General features: G+C 39.4%; 1 protein-coding gene across 1 annotated transcript in view; it reads left to right on the top strand.

The window, feature by feature from the left end:
- LOC145391441 (kin of IRRE-like protein 3) overlaps window positions 1-16,586 on the top strand; it is a 184,352-nt gene that overhangs the window by 77,705 nt on the left and 90,061 nt on the right. The window contains exon 3 of the mRNA XM_080266054.1: window positions 2,985-3,157. Coding sequence (XP_080122180.1) covers window positions 2,985-3,157 — 173 coding nt within the window. The remainder of the gene's footprint in view (window positions 1-2,984; window positions 3,158-16,586) is intronic.

Genomic DNA, 16,586 nt, shown 5'->3' with positions numbered 1-16,586 from the left:
GCAATATCCTTATGATAATATCCTGAATATCCTGATAAGAGGTCGCCAAATTTATGTTACAGAACAGAGAGAGATAATGAACACTTCAAGTGAGAATACTAAAATCACTACTGTCCAGCAAAGTTCCAGGTTCAAAACAAAAGAGTTAGGTAAAATTACAAGTTAAAGTTTAATGCTCAAACTAACAACAAAACATTCAGGACTCATAAGGATAATGTAATGGCAAAAAACAGGTTAAATATATGGTTAACTGCAATAGTCTCTATTAACACGAAATTAGCAAGAGTAAATTTATCTAAGTCAGCCCTGATAAAAAGAGAAAACCGGATATGCTCAGTCAATGCAAGATATATTATTACAGATACAAAATATTATTATTAATGGCTGACATCAAAAACTCCACATGAATCACAAAAACCTCACCAGGCCCACGAATTAACACATGCTATACAGTACAAGAATAAATGTAATAACACTTATGCTCAAATTACACAGCAGCTAGATGGTTGGAGACTTCCTGAGCACTCACAAAAATAATAACAACTGTACAGGGGAGGACAGAGATGTGAACAAAATGAGGAGTAGATCTAAGTGGCAATTAATGCAGAGACTGAACTCATTATATAGGGGCCGGCAGAGCTTGATACAACTTGTAAGAAGGACGCGCAAATGAAGCCATAGGGGACAAAGAGTTGACACTCCTGCTCTGAACAACAGAAAGAACGACTTACTCTACTATAAGGGAGGAGAAGGGGGGAGCGAGGTAGAACACGGAAGCTTGGTCACTATGGAAGCCATGAGGCGAATCGTGATCAAATATGCAGCATACTGTATGTAGAATTATACAAAGGATGATGAAATCATAGGCTATGTAACAGTATGTAGCAGAGAGGAAGTGTTTGAATGTAATGGCGATGAGGTGTCTGAGGAGTATGTGTGGAGTAACGCGTATGGATCGATTGAAAAAAGATGAAGTGCGAAGGAGAACTGGAGTTATGCGGGAGATGTTTAATCAAGCTCAGCAGAGTGTTGTGATGGTTTGGGCATATGGAGAGAATGGATGAAGAGCGATTGGTGAAAAAGATAACTGGATTGGATGTGAAGGGTGTAATGTTGAAATGAAGACCATGAACAGGATGAATGGACACTGAAGAGAGTGTTAGATGCGAGAGGGATATTTGTAGAACAAGGAAGAGCGGCTGCGCATGTTACAGATGACGCGAGATAAATTGTGTATGATGAAATGGTGATGCAGCCTTAAGGGTATATTCTCCTTCATTTGGTCTGATCAGGTAATCAGGTCAGGTGCAGTGATGGGTCAATGATGATAAGGCAGAGGTAAACCAGCCCTGCTGTCGGGTCCTGCTGCGAATGTCACTGATTGCACTGCGCGGTTGACCCTCATGTAGTGAGGTGCGGTCAGGATCTGTCCCTTCTCCCCCTGGGGCTAAGATAAGAGTTAATGTGTGTGTGTGTGTGTGTGTGTGTGTATGTGTGTGTGTGTGTGTGTGTGTGTGTGTGTGTGTGTGTGTGTGTGTGTGTGTGTGTGTGTGTGTGTGTGTGTGAGTTAATTGGGAGTGTGTTGTCCTGTCTCGGCTACCGTCCATTTTTGGGGGAAAGCAGCATATATATATATATATATATATATATATATATATATATATATATATATATATATATATATATATATCATTATTTATTCATTTATTCCACATACAATCTCTTTTTAACGCTTTCCCTTACTGTTTCACCTTCTGTCCTCCCTTCATCCCCACTCCCCTTACTCCTTCCGCGCTCCTATGCTCTCCTTCAACCTTCCCCATCTCTTTTGGTCAGCTCTGACTCAAATGATTAACATTTCCTTCAGAGTTTTAACTACATCTCTCCCCTTGGTATACCCCCCGAGCCGTCGTGTCAGGTATTTACTTTCCCCTGAATGACGCTTAGGAATAATATGAATTACTCGTAGGAGTTAACTCTTAACCTGAATAAAAGCTTCTGGAGACAGCATGGATGAAGTAAAGAATACGTCATGGAACTGGAGCGGTTCAAAAGATAGTCTCGCCACAGTCAATGGGTTTATATCACTGGTAGTTGATTACAATAACAGAATACAAAAGACCACATCTCAATACAGTGGTTAAACATTCTCTCACAATGTTCACCCATGTCTCTTTAACAGCTGCAAAAATAAAATTATTGATGCATTCTGCCCTATGATATCTTGTTTCTGCTAATTCTTGTTATGTTATTACGATCTGAATCAGTTAAAACGGTGGTTACCTAAAAGGAATTACCTTTGGTAGTCGTACGAAGGGATTTTATATAACGTCTCCTGGTACATGAGGTTAAAATTACCATCAGAGAGCCATTTTCTAGACAGCATAAGAAGTCTTGTAGCAACCCTTCCTTACCAATGTATTTTTTCACATTACATCTTATCATTCTCTTGTATGTCATTCAGATATTTTTTAATGTCTAATTAATTTGTATCAGTAACATACAAGAGGTTATTGGAGTTTAATGTGCAGTAAAAATCGCAAAAGAAGAGGTATAACGAAATCTCAAAAGCCACATGGGCCATATTATTAAATGACCGAGAAGTTGTGGGCCAGCCCCCAGTTTTTTACGATACGTATTGAAGCATGTGATGGCAGAATATACATGACTTTCCTGTACCGTTGTTGACCACACCTGTAACGTGGGACGTAGGTTGATCATATATAACAATGAAAGGTGTTCAACAAAATATGACCGTCTGGATTACAAGTCAGTTTTAGTAACAAGGCAGTTAGAATGCGACCTAATGTGTTAAGTGTTGTCTCTCTTCTGACCCCGCAGTTCGTCCCCCCTTCCCACAAGCTTCCTAACCAGGTTTACGGGGCCACAGCAAACCTAAAAACACATGAAGTACTTAGGCATAAATGGTCGGAATTTCTGTCCGAGTGTTTAATTTACCGTTATTTTCTTCTCTCGCGCAACAGTCCGGCCCGAGCATCCGTACTTGGTGTACGGTGGTGCCACATTAGCGGTGGAAGCGAGGCTGACTACACGAGAGGGCCACAAGCTTACCCTGGACTGTGTGGTGGACGGAGGCAACCCAAAGCCACACCTTACATGGCTTCTCGCTTCAAGGGACGTTACTACAGCGAGCCAGGTGAGAGAGAGAGAGAGAGAGAGAGAGAGAGAGAGAGAGAGGGGGGGGAAGCAAAAATGGTGAGAATGAGGAAAAATATTGCAATGAAAAACAGGCAAAACTACTATAAGCAGATAAAAGAACACAAGAAAATGGACAGTGAAGGCAAAAATAGGGATTAATTAAGGGTTAGAGGATCAAGACAGTGGTCATCTTTAACTGCAGCACCCGACAATGCAGTACTGTATAGGGAATGATATGACTATTGTGGAGGAAGTGGAGGGGGCTACCTCAGAAGTTTCATCCTCCATAAACTCTGGTTTGGGTGAAGCACTACCGTTATGCAAAATTTACATACAGGCTTTGGCGTCGTCCTCCCTGTAGGATGTGGTCATAGAGGGTACCATCATGCCAGAAGGGTGGTCAGGGTAACCTCTACCGGTACGCAGTTTTTCGTATTCCTGGGTTAGAAATCATAATCGCTCATACAAGCCTTAGCCAGGACCCGCAGCCCCCCCCCCCGCATACAAGCCTTAGCCAGGACCCTCCCCCCCACTCCTTCACGTGGGGGGTGGTCATCAAACATAACGTCAAAACGCTAAAATATAATAAACAAAAAGCCAATTTCTCCGCATTCTTCTTTCTTCCTCCTACTTAGAACGGCCTAGCTTTCGGATGATACAGCTATCTTAGATATCAGGAAGAAGGGATTTAATGTCCATTGGGTATTATCATTGACAGATACTGGCATAAAAACTTTTATAGTTTTCATCCGATCTAATAGAAATTGGCAGAAGGGCAAAAGGTCAAGAATGGGTAAAGCGATTAAGTTTTGAGAACACTGGATTAAGAATGAAGGTTATAGGACAAGGTAAACTTGTCAACCTTTGAACTTAAAACTGATTAGGATCACGTTTGGTGAAAGGACTTAGGGTCACCCAAGAAGGACCTGATTCTGTTTTGAGAACAATCTGTCAAGGGTCACAAGGCAAGTCAAAACTTCAGTCTTGTACCGATTTCAAAGCGCGGGTGTTGCACTCTCTGGATGCTCCTTATTATTTCCCCAAGACAATTTTATATCGTTCAGAGAGATTTTTCTAAGGAGAAAGAGTTGGCCACAACCATCATTAACCCCTATACCGCTAGCACGTTCTTCCAGTTTAAGTAACTTACAAAAACTCTTGTAATTTTGTAACAGAAGTTTTGGAAAAAAAAAAAAAAAAATCAACGGAAGAAGTATAAAAATCCATTTACAAAATGTATGATGATGTAGGGATGGCACAGCAACAAGATTGAGAGAGGAAATGCATGTAACCACACCCGTCCTTTTTTTTTTTTTTTTTTTCTACACTGAGGGCCATTATGATGTTACAATTGTTTAAGTATAAGTGCACTAAAAAAGAATAAATGCTATTAGTATGGTACTGCTATTTCTCAGCCGTGCAGTGCGTAAGATTATTAGAACCAAGATGTGGGGATGGGATTCTGTGTGTTTCCAGTGCCTTGACATTGTTACAATGTTTTTTGGTACTCTGCCACCGCTATACTTGCATTCACTTTATCAAATGTATAATTATATGTATGAAACATAAACGACCGACCTATCTTTAAGAGATTGGGTAAAGATGACTAATGCGAATAATAAAGCGTGTTGTTATGGCGTTCCTTTTTATTTTTAATTGAATTCATGTGTTTTGTGGTGGAGAATTCACTTCCATTAATTTTATCCTCTCACCGTTGGTAACTCTATAATAGTATTTTAGTTCCTCAAACTGAAGACGATTTTATTCAGTCAAGATTAAGTACAGGAGCCTGGGACGGATAATTTCATTACCATCAATCCTCTTATGGTTGGGACAAATCTGATGTATTCCACCAAATGGCAGACAATTTTTTTCACCTAAGAATGAGTCATAGGAGCCTAAGAGTGATAAGGAATTGAACAAAGAGAAGCAGTAATAATAATAATAAAAGTAATAATAATGAGCTGAGCAAAAATAAGCAATAATAATGAAAATAATCATCATCATCATCATGACCATAGCTAAAAATCTGTAATTACTGAAGCAATATTCAAAGAACTCCACATTCCAATACTGTTGTTATCATTGTAGACCTAATATTAAGGGACATTTGGTATGACTCAAAATTTGTTACAGATTTTGACCTGTGGCCTTGAGGTCACGGCTAAGGTCATTCATATTATGTACATCATGTTCACTAATGACTCTCTACATTTCCATCGAGTTTGGTCAAAATCGACCAAATTCTTTCCGAATTAGCACTTTCAGGCATGAGGCGGCCATTTTAACTTTCCTCTGCATCTAAAAACGTATTAGCTGGATCTCAATATCAACACCAAGGTGCACTAGCACATGTTGACGACTAAATACTGTAATATTTGCAAAGCAATCGATTCAGTAGTTTGTGCTGTACAGGAGAGCAAAAGTAATAAAAAATAATAGACGGCGCTACTGCGGCGTTAGCGCTAGATTTTTTTTTTCTTTTTGCCAAAAGAAGCCTGTAACCAAGATACATCACTCCTGAAAATGTCAAGTGTCTATCTCGAACGGTCTTGGAATGAAAGCCTTCTACATTAGATCCCCCCCTCCATAAAAATATCAATAAGAACTCCACAGAATGTGAGGTTCTTAATAATAATAATAATAATAATAATAAAAAAATAAATGCGTATTGTAATGTCATTCTGAGTATTAGTTATTTATTCATATACCTCTGCATGGTGAGGTAATCGAGTGCACAAATTTATTATGTATGGCCGTCACCCAGACTAACTGCATTCATTTATAACTCCTTGTTCGTGTGACACTGCATTTGTCAGTAAGGGTTGATATTCGTGCGGACACGGTGGTTTGTGCACACACACACACTTTAATGATGAGAGAGAGAGAGAGAGAGAGAGAGAGAGAGAGAGAGGGGGGGGGCACACCTGTTATTTACAGGGCTGTGCACACGGGGGGGGGGTTCACCCCCATTTGAGAAGAATGAAAAATTCGAAATAAAATACTAAAAGCGCAACTCGTTCAATTAATTTAATCCTGTTAGGAATGTTAAGAGACAGAAAAGTAATAGAAAAAGTTAAAAACGTTCAACAAAATATAGGAAAACGAATTAAGAAGTTTCACGAAGGTCCTGGAATGGTTTGTTACCGAAGAGAATAAATGGATGGTCCTGAAAGACTACTGAAACACAAAACCATATTGTCGTTGACGTAGGAATCATCATGATACAGTATATACATTGTTTGCACCAGTGGCATTCAAGAGGATGGTGAGATGTCCTGTGCGAAATAGGCAATAGTACTGAGGAAAAAGTACTATAAAAGTCTCTTACGTAGATGAGAGTGCAGTCCAGTTAGTGCTGCCGAATATAAGCTGACACTACAGAGGCATCAGTTGTATCAGAATTCCGTCAGTTATCATCTAGTTATCCAGTCACGATTACTGGTGTACAATACTTTAGAAGTACGACTCCAACCCTTTTGATTATTACTGGTTAGGTTTGCAAGATTTTATCCCAGAATCCACTATTTAGTGTCTCAGATGGCATATATTCCCAACTTAAAAAATCTAACTCGGAAAAGAGTTTAGAACTCAAAGGTTATCTCCAATAGCCTGAAGAAGTCTTTTATTTATGTACTTGCCACCTCTGGCTGCTTTAATTTAGCGAAGGAGAGAGCTTTTTGCATAGGAGGAGTTACGTGTATCCTTTGTAAACTCCATGAACATGAGCTCTTTTGTATTCTGAATAAAAAATCTGGAGGTAACAAGAACAGACCAAGACATCATAGCTGAAGATAAATGAAATTTTGTAATTCCTTGCATAACACATGTTTTGACCTGTTGTGCTAGTAAACCGTTGGTAAATATTAATTCCTCAGTAAACTGCATAAAAATTGTACTGATATAATAACCTTCCTTTGTTATATGCAAAGCAGTTTAGTGTTAGTTGTTAGGAAAAAGGTGTGATATTCTGAAACACCTCCCATATTTATAACTGAGACTCACCCTCTCTGAATTGCCCTAACTTCCAAGATGTTCTGTTTATTCATATCCACATTGCTTTCACTTCTAAGGTTCTGTAAAGTTCAGTATGTAAATTACGCTGAGTTTGTACCCTTTCAGTCCTGTAGTCAGTCGGAGTGCCTAAGTTTACCTTATTGCGTTGCTTACTTAGTGGGTAATTAAGGCACTCCAGTCGCATTGAGCCTTTGAAGGTTTACATCCAAGGGATGGTTTTGGTTTATTGCTCACGTAATGCCACTCTGGGATGAGTGAGGCTGGTCACTTGTCTTAAATGTCAGGACCAACTTGCCTAGCCCCGAGCTCCTACGCTCCTCATGGGGCAACACATGATTAGATAATGAATAAATGAATGAATGAAATAAAGTGAATAAACTGTCATTAAAAAAATAATTTTTCAACCCATTAAAAAATCCTGCGCACGGTCCTGTTTATTTATACCTTTACACAAAAGTTTTCAGAGTACATACTGTATATAGATCTCAATACTACCTGTATATAAATGAAGTGATCTGGATTATTCTTTTCATTTTCTCAATTAATGAACATGTTATAGACCTCTTCTTAAATGAGAATTGGGTTACTGAGAAAAAAAAAATCATGCATTTATATAACTAACGGCATTTTGAAACAAAAAATAAGTAAATGAAAATCATCTCTCTCTCTATTAGGGCTGTGACATTATCTATCTATCTATCTATATATATATATCTATCTATCTATATATATATATATATATATTACGTGTCCGGCACTGGGCAAAGGCTCAGGGCCTATTTCTTGGGGGCAGTCACCAATCCCAAGGCCCAATAGTCCTCCTACACCTCCACATGTCACCACTTCGGCGCTAACACCCACCGTCCATACTGAATACATGCTAGGGTTGTCTCATACAGGACTGATGTACTGGTATTAGCGGGGGTACTTTTACGACATGCCGGCGGGTCATCTGGTAGATCAGGAAAGTCTGCTTTTTAGGAAATTTAAATCCTTAAACTATTCCCTGCCCCAGCCGGGATTCGATCCTGGGTCCATTAGGACTGCGGGCCGCCTAGCTACCGATTCAGCCACCGCCTCCCCCAATGTATACAGTATAGTGGTTCCTCGTTTTTCGCTGCTTGGATGTTCCTTCAAAACAGCGCGAAATGTGAAACGTCGAAGTGTGAAGTTTGAATCAACGGGAAAAATAAAGGAGCGTTCCGGTGGGACACGTACTTACTCTATCAGAAAGCACCACAACGCCAACAGCGAGAACTATAACACGAAACAAGCCCTACCCAAAATTAAATGAAGAGTGTTTACAAGTGCTAAAACATCATAACACAATAAACATGTACATGAACAGACATTACAACCGTTATAAAGAGTTGCAACACCAAAAATCCTTACCAGAAATGAAGTGAAGACTGGCTTGAGTCGCAAGTGGTGTGTTTACTGTTGAGGGTGAATAGGCTGGTTCCCATGCTGAGCATTTGTCAGGACATCATCGCTCTTCAAATACATGATGATCTTGTCCCTTAATATTTTCTCGAATATCTTTATCATGTGGGAAGTGAGGGCCACAACCACAGAGTTATACATATAGAGCGCGCGTCCCTGTGTTGTGGTATGGGCGATAAGTGAAGCCAGCGGGCCCGGCGCGGCGGCCATCTTAGGATGCCCACTCTACCGAGTCCCGACCTTTCCGTACAGCTCATCATAATTCACAAATACTAACCTTTCCCGAGTGTTTTTTGCATTATATCCTGATGTAAATAGATAGAGCAGTTATCAATATAATTACTTTAGCTATTTTAAGCCTTTTCTCCATTACTATTGCGCTCTGAATGAAGTGAGAAGAAAAGTTATTCCCGGTCCCCTTACCTTGTCTCTACGCACCATTTTACTTTGGATACACAAAAATCAACGATTAGAAGCGAACATATACCAATTTATTAATAGCATTACATTAATTGAGTGGATGGTGAGTGCCCTCACTTACTGGTTCTTAAATAATACTAACTTAGTTAGTGTTTTCCTAGCATAACAGCCTCTTATTTTAGCAGTGGTTGCTTTTGCAAGATGATGCAAACGTATCTTGCAATATGCAAGCACCACTGCTTTAATAAGAGAAAAAATGTGATTATTATCAGGTGAACATTCAAACATATGGGAATTATGTGTTTTAAATGCAGTGCTACCAGTCTCTTTCAATACAGAATATGCAACTAGAGAGGAAATTCTGGGAATGTTACGTAGCTCTTTGTCATGACTTTTCAACATTTTCTGAAATATTTTCTCTGTGGATCTGCAGACAGACACAGCACTCATAGAGGGCTTTATCAAGCCGCCTTTGTCCTTAACCAGTATCAATGCACAACTTTTATCATTGTTCTTAATTTCTGTTGCTGTAAGTGCAGACAAGCAGTCTGGACATGAAATATTTCTCTTTACCATTTTAACTGCATATCCGGCAATGTAGCCTACTGCAGCTTCCTTATAATCTGACACATCTGTAAAGTTTGGACAGTCTACATAATCATGATCTTCTTGGGCAGGACTACGAGGAATGATATCATATCTTCTTGCCATCATAATATCTTCAGTTTTATCCTCTAAAGCTTTCTTCATGACACTGCTAGATGTTGCAGATGTGAGCACTTCAGTGAGGTCTTGTGCAGAGACATTCCCGTTTGACGTTTTTATTTCATGCCTCAGAAGGAGTCTCTTGTATGCTGCCATGAGGTTTAACGCAGAAGGGTTATTTCGAAAGCCACCAGATGCTCGAATTGCACAGAAAAAGAGTTCTAAGTGATCCTGTGACAGCTTATAAGTTAGAAAGTACTGGAGTGGCTTATTTACACCTACAAACTGTTTATAAAGTGCCTGAACACTCTTAATGGCAGCCAAAAAACCAATGAAAGGTGTCTTTCTAGAAGTTTTGTACATGAGGATGTCATCAGAATTAGTGATAGTCATTAGATAAGCAAATGCTTGATCTAAGAATGACATTGAAACTACTTCTGTCTCAGGTTGAAGTGCTGCTTTCATTCCTCTAGCAAATTTGTTTCTCGAGTTCAGTACATCAAAAAGTTTATCAGCCATTTGCAGAAATTTAAACGTACCCTGACAATCCTTAAACTGTGGGAGATGTAATGAATCCCGACAGAAGATTAATGCATCAGCTACACTAGAACTCAGTGTTTGCGCAGCAAGTTTTACTTTCATCTTTTGAGTGTGCCATGAAAGATGGATATCCCTGAGTTTATTTCCTAAATGAAGGCCCTCCTCTTCTTGAAGTTGATGCAGTGCTTGAATATATTTCCATTCTATTTTATTTCCTGATCCATCTTTCATGCACCCACAAACAGCAAAAGTGTTGCGCAAAAGCTTGAGCATATGACAAACGTCAAGCAGCACATAAACTCTTTCTTGAGGTAATGAAGGATGTGGAAAACGTGGGTCTAAATTCTCAGGGTTCATGGAGGCTCCTAGTTCTTTTAACATGGTCATGTGACTGGATGGTCCATCACATGTCAAAGAAATAACCTTGACCCCTACATCTGCTAGCATGTGAATACATTGACGAATGAGGTTTGCTCGCTCAGATCCAGCCAGCCCGTGAATTAAAAAGTAGCCAACAGGGAGTTTCCATGAACCATTTACACATACAACCATGAAAACAAGTGCTTCAGTAGCCACAGGAGAGGAATCATCCGTGATGCCAGTGCCCATATCTACATAGCCAACCATTTGTTCTCCATTCCACTCAACATGTTTTTTGATTGACATCTCATCAATGGTTAGTGCACACAGAATTTCTTCTCCTTTTAATTTTGTAGCTTGCACTTTACGATGTAATGAAGCGAATGCTTCTTTAGTAAAGCCTACTGCCCCATCTACTCTTCCATACCATTTTCTTAAAGTACTAGGGTGAGGAAGACTAAGGCCAAAGGAATCTCTTACATAATCATATGCCTTAGAAGAATAAAACTGCAATGTGAGAGCAAATGACTTCAGAACTGGGTGGTAGGCTTCGCTATGTGTGTTTTCTGTCTAGTATTCTCTGCAGCATTTCGAGAGGCACACCTGAGAGTGAAGATTCAAGTAGATTTTCACAGGTTTCAGATATCATACTATTCTCTTTAAGGTTTTTCACAACATCCATTAATGTAACTAATTTTCTCTTTTGTCGTCGACATTTTTGTTGGACAGTTTTTACCTTCTTCTTAGTTGTTTGTACTTCTTGCACTATTATATCAAGCCTTCGTTTCAGTTGGTGAGGGCTTGGAACATGATAAGTGTGATCTTTACCAACATTTCTTTTAGCTGTGTTAGTTGTGAAGTTGTCTCTTGACTCGCTTGCATAGTCTGCCTCTGTTGCATTTTCCTTGTTTGCTGGTGGTAGTAAAGAGGACTGTAGATTCTCAAATGTGGTGTTAGGAGCTCGATGGAGAGTTCTCTTAGCAGGAGGTTTCCGTAACTTGGTTTTCTGCAAAATAAAAGTGAACATATAGAAGTTCAAGATTTACATATAATCATGACGTTATATTGTTGAAATAAGCAAGCAGATATTACTCCCTCCTCTCTCTCTCTCTCTCTCTCTCTCTCTCTCTCTCTCTCTCAAATGAATATTCTTTATTTATCACGGATATGTATGAAAATAACAGCCCGATTGATGATTATGAATGTTTTTGTTCAAAATAAAAAAGTATATGCATCTCAGAATTTATCTATAAGTAAAAAAAACTCAATAAGTAATATATTCTTATTTACATACTTATTCACTATAGGTTGTACTAAGTATTAATACTGGCAATTGTAAAATAACTTACTTTCTGTAAGTGGTCAGGAAAGTCAAAAATAGTAGGAATGCTGCCTACTCTTAGACGAGTAGTTTGGCCGGTCCTATCAAAACAAGTCTCGTCAAAGTGATCTCCACAGATGACTGATGCAGAAGTCGGCTTGAAGTTGACTCTTCGAAGTGCGTGCACCCATGCTCTGCGGCTCTCGGGATCTTTTGGGAACCTGTACAGAGTTGAATGTTATTATACACACACACACACACACACACACACACACACGCGCTCGCTGGTGCAGTGGTAACGCTCTCGCTTGCCAACTGGTGGACGGGAGTTCGCGCCTCGCTCAGGTTGCGAAAAGTTTCACTGACGAAGTGGGTGGTTACTGTCCCCCTTGAGCAAGGGGACGGGTGTGTGCGTGTGTGAAGGTCACAGCCTTGCCCTTAGATCGGACTATATGAGCTCTCAGCTCCCTTCCGGGAGGGTAAAAGCTGACGATCACGACCATCAAGTGATCCTGACCGACCCGGTGAATTACACACACACACACACACACACAAGTGTATCTTAATAGTTAGGCTATTAGAAAATCAATAATTTTCTCAGTGACGCAACCTCTCTTGTACGGTCAGCAACAAAAGTCCTGTCACCTCTCCTGCTACTCTCTCCATGAGGTTTTGATAATCAGCCTTATGGATCTGCAGTATATGACACTGATTATTTTATTTGGCCAGAGATCAGTGCCATCAACTTCATTTGCTCCGGATTCAACAGACTTATCATCCAAATTCATGAAGAGAAAAGCAGGAGAGGTGACAGAACTTTTGTTTTTTTGCTGAATGTACCTGATTACACTATAACTAACTATAGGCTACATGGCAGTATTACAGTATCGGTTTATATTGATCAAATCACGTAGATAATAAGGAAACACATCAGCCTACTTGTGAAAAGATTTGCCTTCCTCTTTCCCTCGCCCCTTGTCGGAGCGACTACGGCACTTCCAGGCTGCGCAGTGAGGCATTTGGCGATGTTCTGAAAATAACATATATAATCGTAAGTGATTTTGAAGATATTGCCATAAATTTCGCATTTCTCTAGATCACGTGATCACAGAATTCACACACTAATTGACCATCATCAGTATTAAAGAGACAAAAAGTAGATAAAGGACAAGAAATTATCAACTTTGTTTACCTTTCGTTACTTCTTATCTCCCTCATAAATGGCATCCTATGTGTCATTTACAACAGTCATTGAATAATATATAGCTCACCGACACATTTAATACGGAAATGCTTATCAATGTAGCACAGTAAAATAATACTATATGAGAAAATTCACAGAGAAGCGAGAACATCTTACCTGTTTTGAATTGAGCGTGAGACTGGGCATCCCAATATGGCCGCTGAGCCACTTCCGGTTGCGTCACTTTCAAACCAGGGTGGCGACTCTATATGTATAACTCTGTGGCCACAACGCCCGGTGTTACTAACCAAGAAAAAACTGCCACTTTTCACCAGATTATTTAATTTTCGACATCAAAGTATGTAAACTAAACCACGGTAATTTTATGTGCCCTCTTTGTCACTAAAAGGAAGGGAGAAATTATAACAATATTATTTTACTCACTGCCACAAGGGAGAGAGGCTGTAATAATAGTCAAATAGAAGAAAGAATTGGTGGGCTGAGTCTACCAGCTCGGTTGTGGCACGGTTACTATTCTTTCTTTCCCTAAATATTGATAAGCTTTATTTTACATCCATTTCATGTATTTGTCCATCAAATCCAACATAAACAGTGTTATGAGAAACATGTATCGATTCTTCGTTAAGAAATAGTAACACGACACGGCTGAAGATCGTAGTTACGGTACGTTACGATCACAATAACAAACTTACGTGTGTCTACTTCCCCTATGACCCTTTATCCTTGTTCATCTACAACTTATTTATCAATGAAATATAAGAAGGCTTGAATTGTATTGTTGCGAATGTTGTGGCTGTTTTGCAAAAGAAATAATCAGAGAATAGTAGGTCACACTAACCACACAATAATCCTGTGCGACGTAATGCAAGTGATTCGCGAATAATTTTCTTAAAATTCAGCTATAGCTGTATCCATGGATATGAGTCATTATGTTTATTCAGTAGATTAGTGGTTATATATTATATAACCAGGAAATGTTTTGTAAGCATACAATACGGGGAACAGATCATAACCTAACCGACCCATGTTTTGACGAGGTCAAGACCTACCAAGGGACTTTGCGAGGTTAGACTGTGAAAACGATTCACAATAAATGCTGTCCTAATATTCAGCTCTAGCTGTGCCGCTTGGTAACCATTCCTTATCGCAGTCATTCACTGCAGTAGAGTAGATGTATAACAGGCGTACTGTGCGGGGAGCCTTCCATGTTTTCATGGGGAAATGCGGGACACGTTGAGGTTACTGTATATTATGCAGGCAATTATTGATGAATTTTTCCAAAACCTAGCTATAGCTGTGCCTCACGGTAATAATCTGGTAAGATATTCATACGGCAAATTAGAATACATGTGTAGAATAACAGGAAACAACAAGAAAGTCTATCTAAAGAGTATCGTCCATAACTTAACCAAACCAGTCTTTGACGGGGAAACGACCATCCAAGGTCATGCAAACGATCCACAATTGTCCTAAATTCAGTTATATCCGTGTTCCATGGTAATAGTTCTTTGCCATAATCATGTAGACATTTAAGTATATGAAGAAAATTACCGGGAAACCTCTTGCAAGCATGAAGAGTGAGGAACCGACCATAATCTTACCTAACCTAACCAGTTTTGACGGGGAAACGACTAACTGAAAGACTCCCCGATGTCAAGTCGTGAAGGGATTCCTGACGAATTTTGTTATTATATTCAGCACTAGCTGTGCCGCGTGGTAACCATTATTTATCATATGCATTCAGTAAGTACATACATGCAAAACACCAGGAAAACGTCTTAAAACATGCATCACACGAGACTGTCTGGGTTTTGACGGGGAAACGACTACAGGCGGCATAAATCAAAAGGGTAACGATGTACAGTGGATGACGGAAAATACTACCAAGATTTCAAATTTCGCTCTGCACTCGACACACACAAAATAATAGTACCTCCAATTTGTAATATTAGTAACAAAATCTCGATTGGTCATGCACTGTCTGAAATAATTCATTGTTTTATTGTCAAGAATTTGCTATGCACTGCTTTTCATCCAGATTTCCTCGACTTAGGAGTCTTGTGTACTTTACTTTGCTGAGCGGAGCGCTAAGCAGTATCAATGGTAGCACTTAAGTAGTCCACTCAGAAACGTACTCCAGCCTATTTATATATATATATATATATATATATATATATATATATATATATATATATATATATATATATATATACACACACACACACACACACATATATATATATATATATATATATATATATATATATATATATATATATATATATATATATATATATGAATTGGGTCTGTGACTCATTGTAGGTTATTTCTGAGATTTTTTTTTTTGTGGTAGGTGGGGGGGGGCTCACCATCCACTCACTCGATGTAGTGCTGCTGTCGGATGTCTGCCCTTTCCTCTCCATCCTTCTTTCCTCTTCTGTCTTCCTTTCCTTCATTCTTTCCTTGTCCTTCTGCCTACGGGTAACTTTACAATCCCTCTTCTTTCTTTCCTTCATTCTTTCCTCTTCCTTCTGCCTGTGGGTGACTCTACACTGAGTGACAAGCCAAATGGTTTCCAGTACACCAGGAAAACATTTATTACGCTGGGTGGTAACCATATAACCAAAGTTTGGCGCCTGGTGGTTTAGTGGGTAATCATTGCACTCCAATCGGATTGAACCGGTGAAGGTTTATATCCAAGGGATGGTTGGGGTTGATTGCTCATGCAATGCCACTCAGGAATGAGTGAAACTGGTAACTGTCATCTTAAATGTCGGGACCAACTCCCTAGCCCCGGGCTTCTACGCTCCTCATGGGAATATGTAGGATTGGATGATGGATGGATGGAGGAATTAGATCCTCGTGTTATGTGTCGAGTCCAGGATAAGTGTAATTTAAACTTAGCATACGCTTATTAACTGCTTCCCCTGCTTTTACAACAATTACCTTCACCCCCTCCCTCCCATAATTTATCTTGAAAATCCATTAGACAGTTATTTTACTTGACTTCAGAAGGGCTTGCATTAGTCAAAGGGTAAATGAAACTTACATTAAATCCCTCCATTTCAGTAATTGTCACCAATGCTGAATGAAACCTTCTAGAATATGGGCACTAACTGAAGTATTAAACCTGTGCCACAGCATGTTTTTCACGTTTACCACTTGGGACACAGAAAAAAAGGTCATCCCCTTTGGTCAAGCAGTTCTACTTGCAGCAAACACCATCACACACCTTCACCAGTTGGGCGCAAATACACACACCTCATATTGAATCAATCATAGGGCCTTCTCTTCTAGGACTGGTACCGGTATGAAATTGATGGCTTTGATGTATTTATGACATATAGATGGGTCTTCTGGAAGACAAGATTTGACTGTACTGATTAGTTTTTTTGTCCTCCAAATGGTGCCTGCTCC

The sequence above is a fragment of the Coenobita brevimanus genome, chromosome 18 (assembly GCF_032717465.1).
Source record: "Coenobita brevimanus isolate Jiangsu-jjx chromosome 18, ASM3271746v2, whole genome shotgun sequence".
NCBI classification, from domain to species: domain Eukaryota; kingdom Metazoa; phylum Arthropoda; class Malacostraca; order Decapoda; family Coenobitidae; genus Coenobita; species Coenobita brevimanus.
The sequence above is the reverse complement of the archived record's forward strand: the minus strand, read 5'-3'. Positions and strand labels throughout refer to the sequence as shown.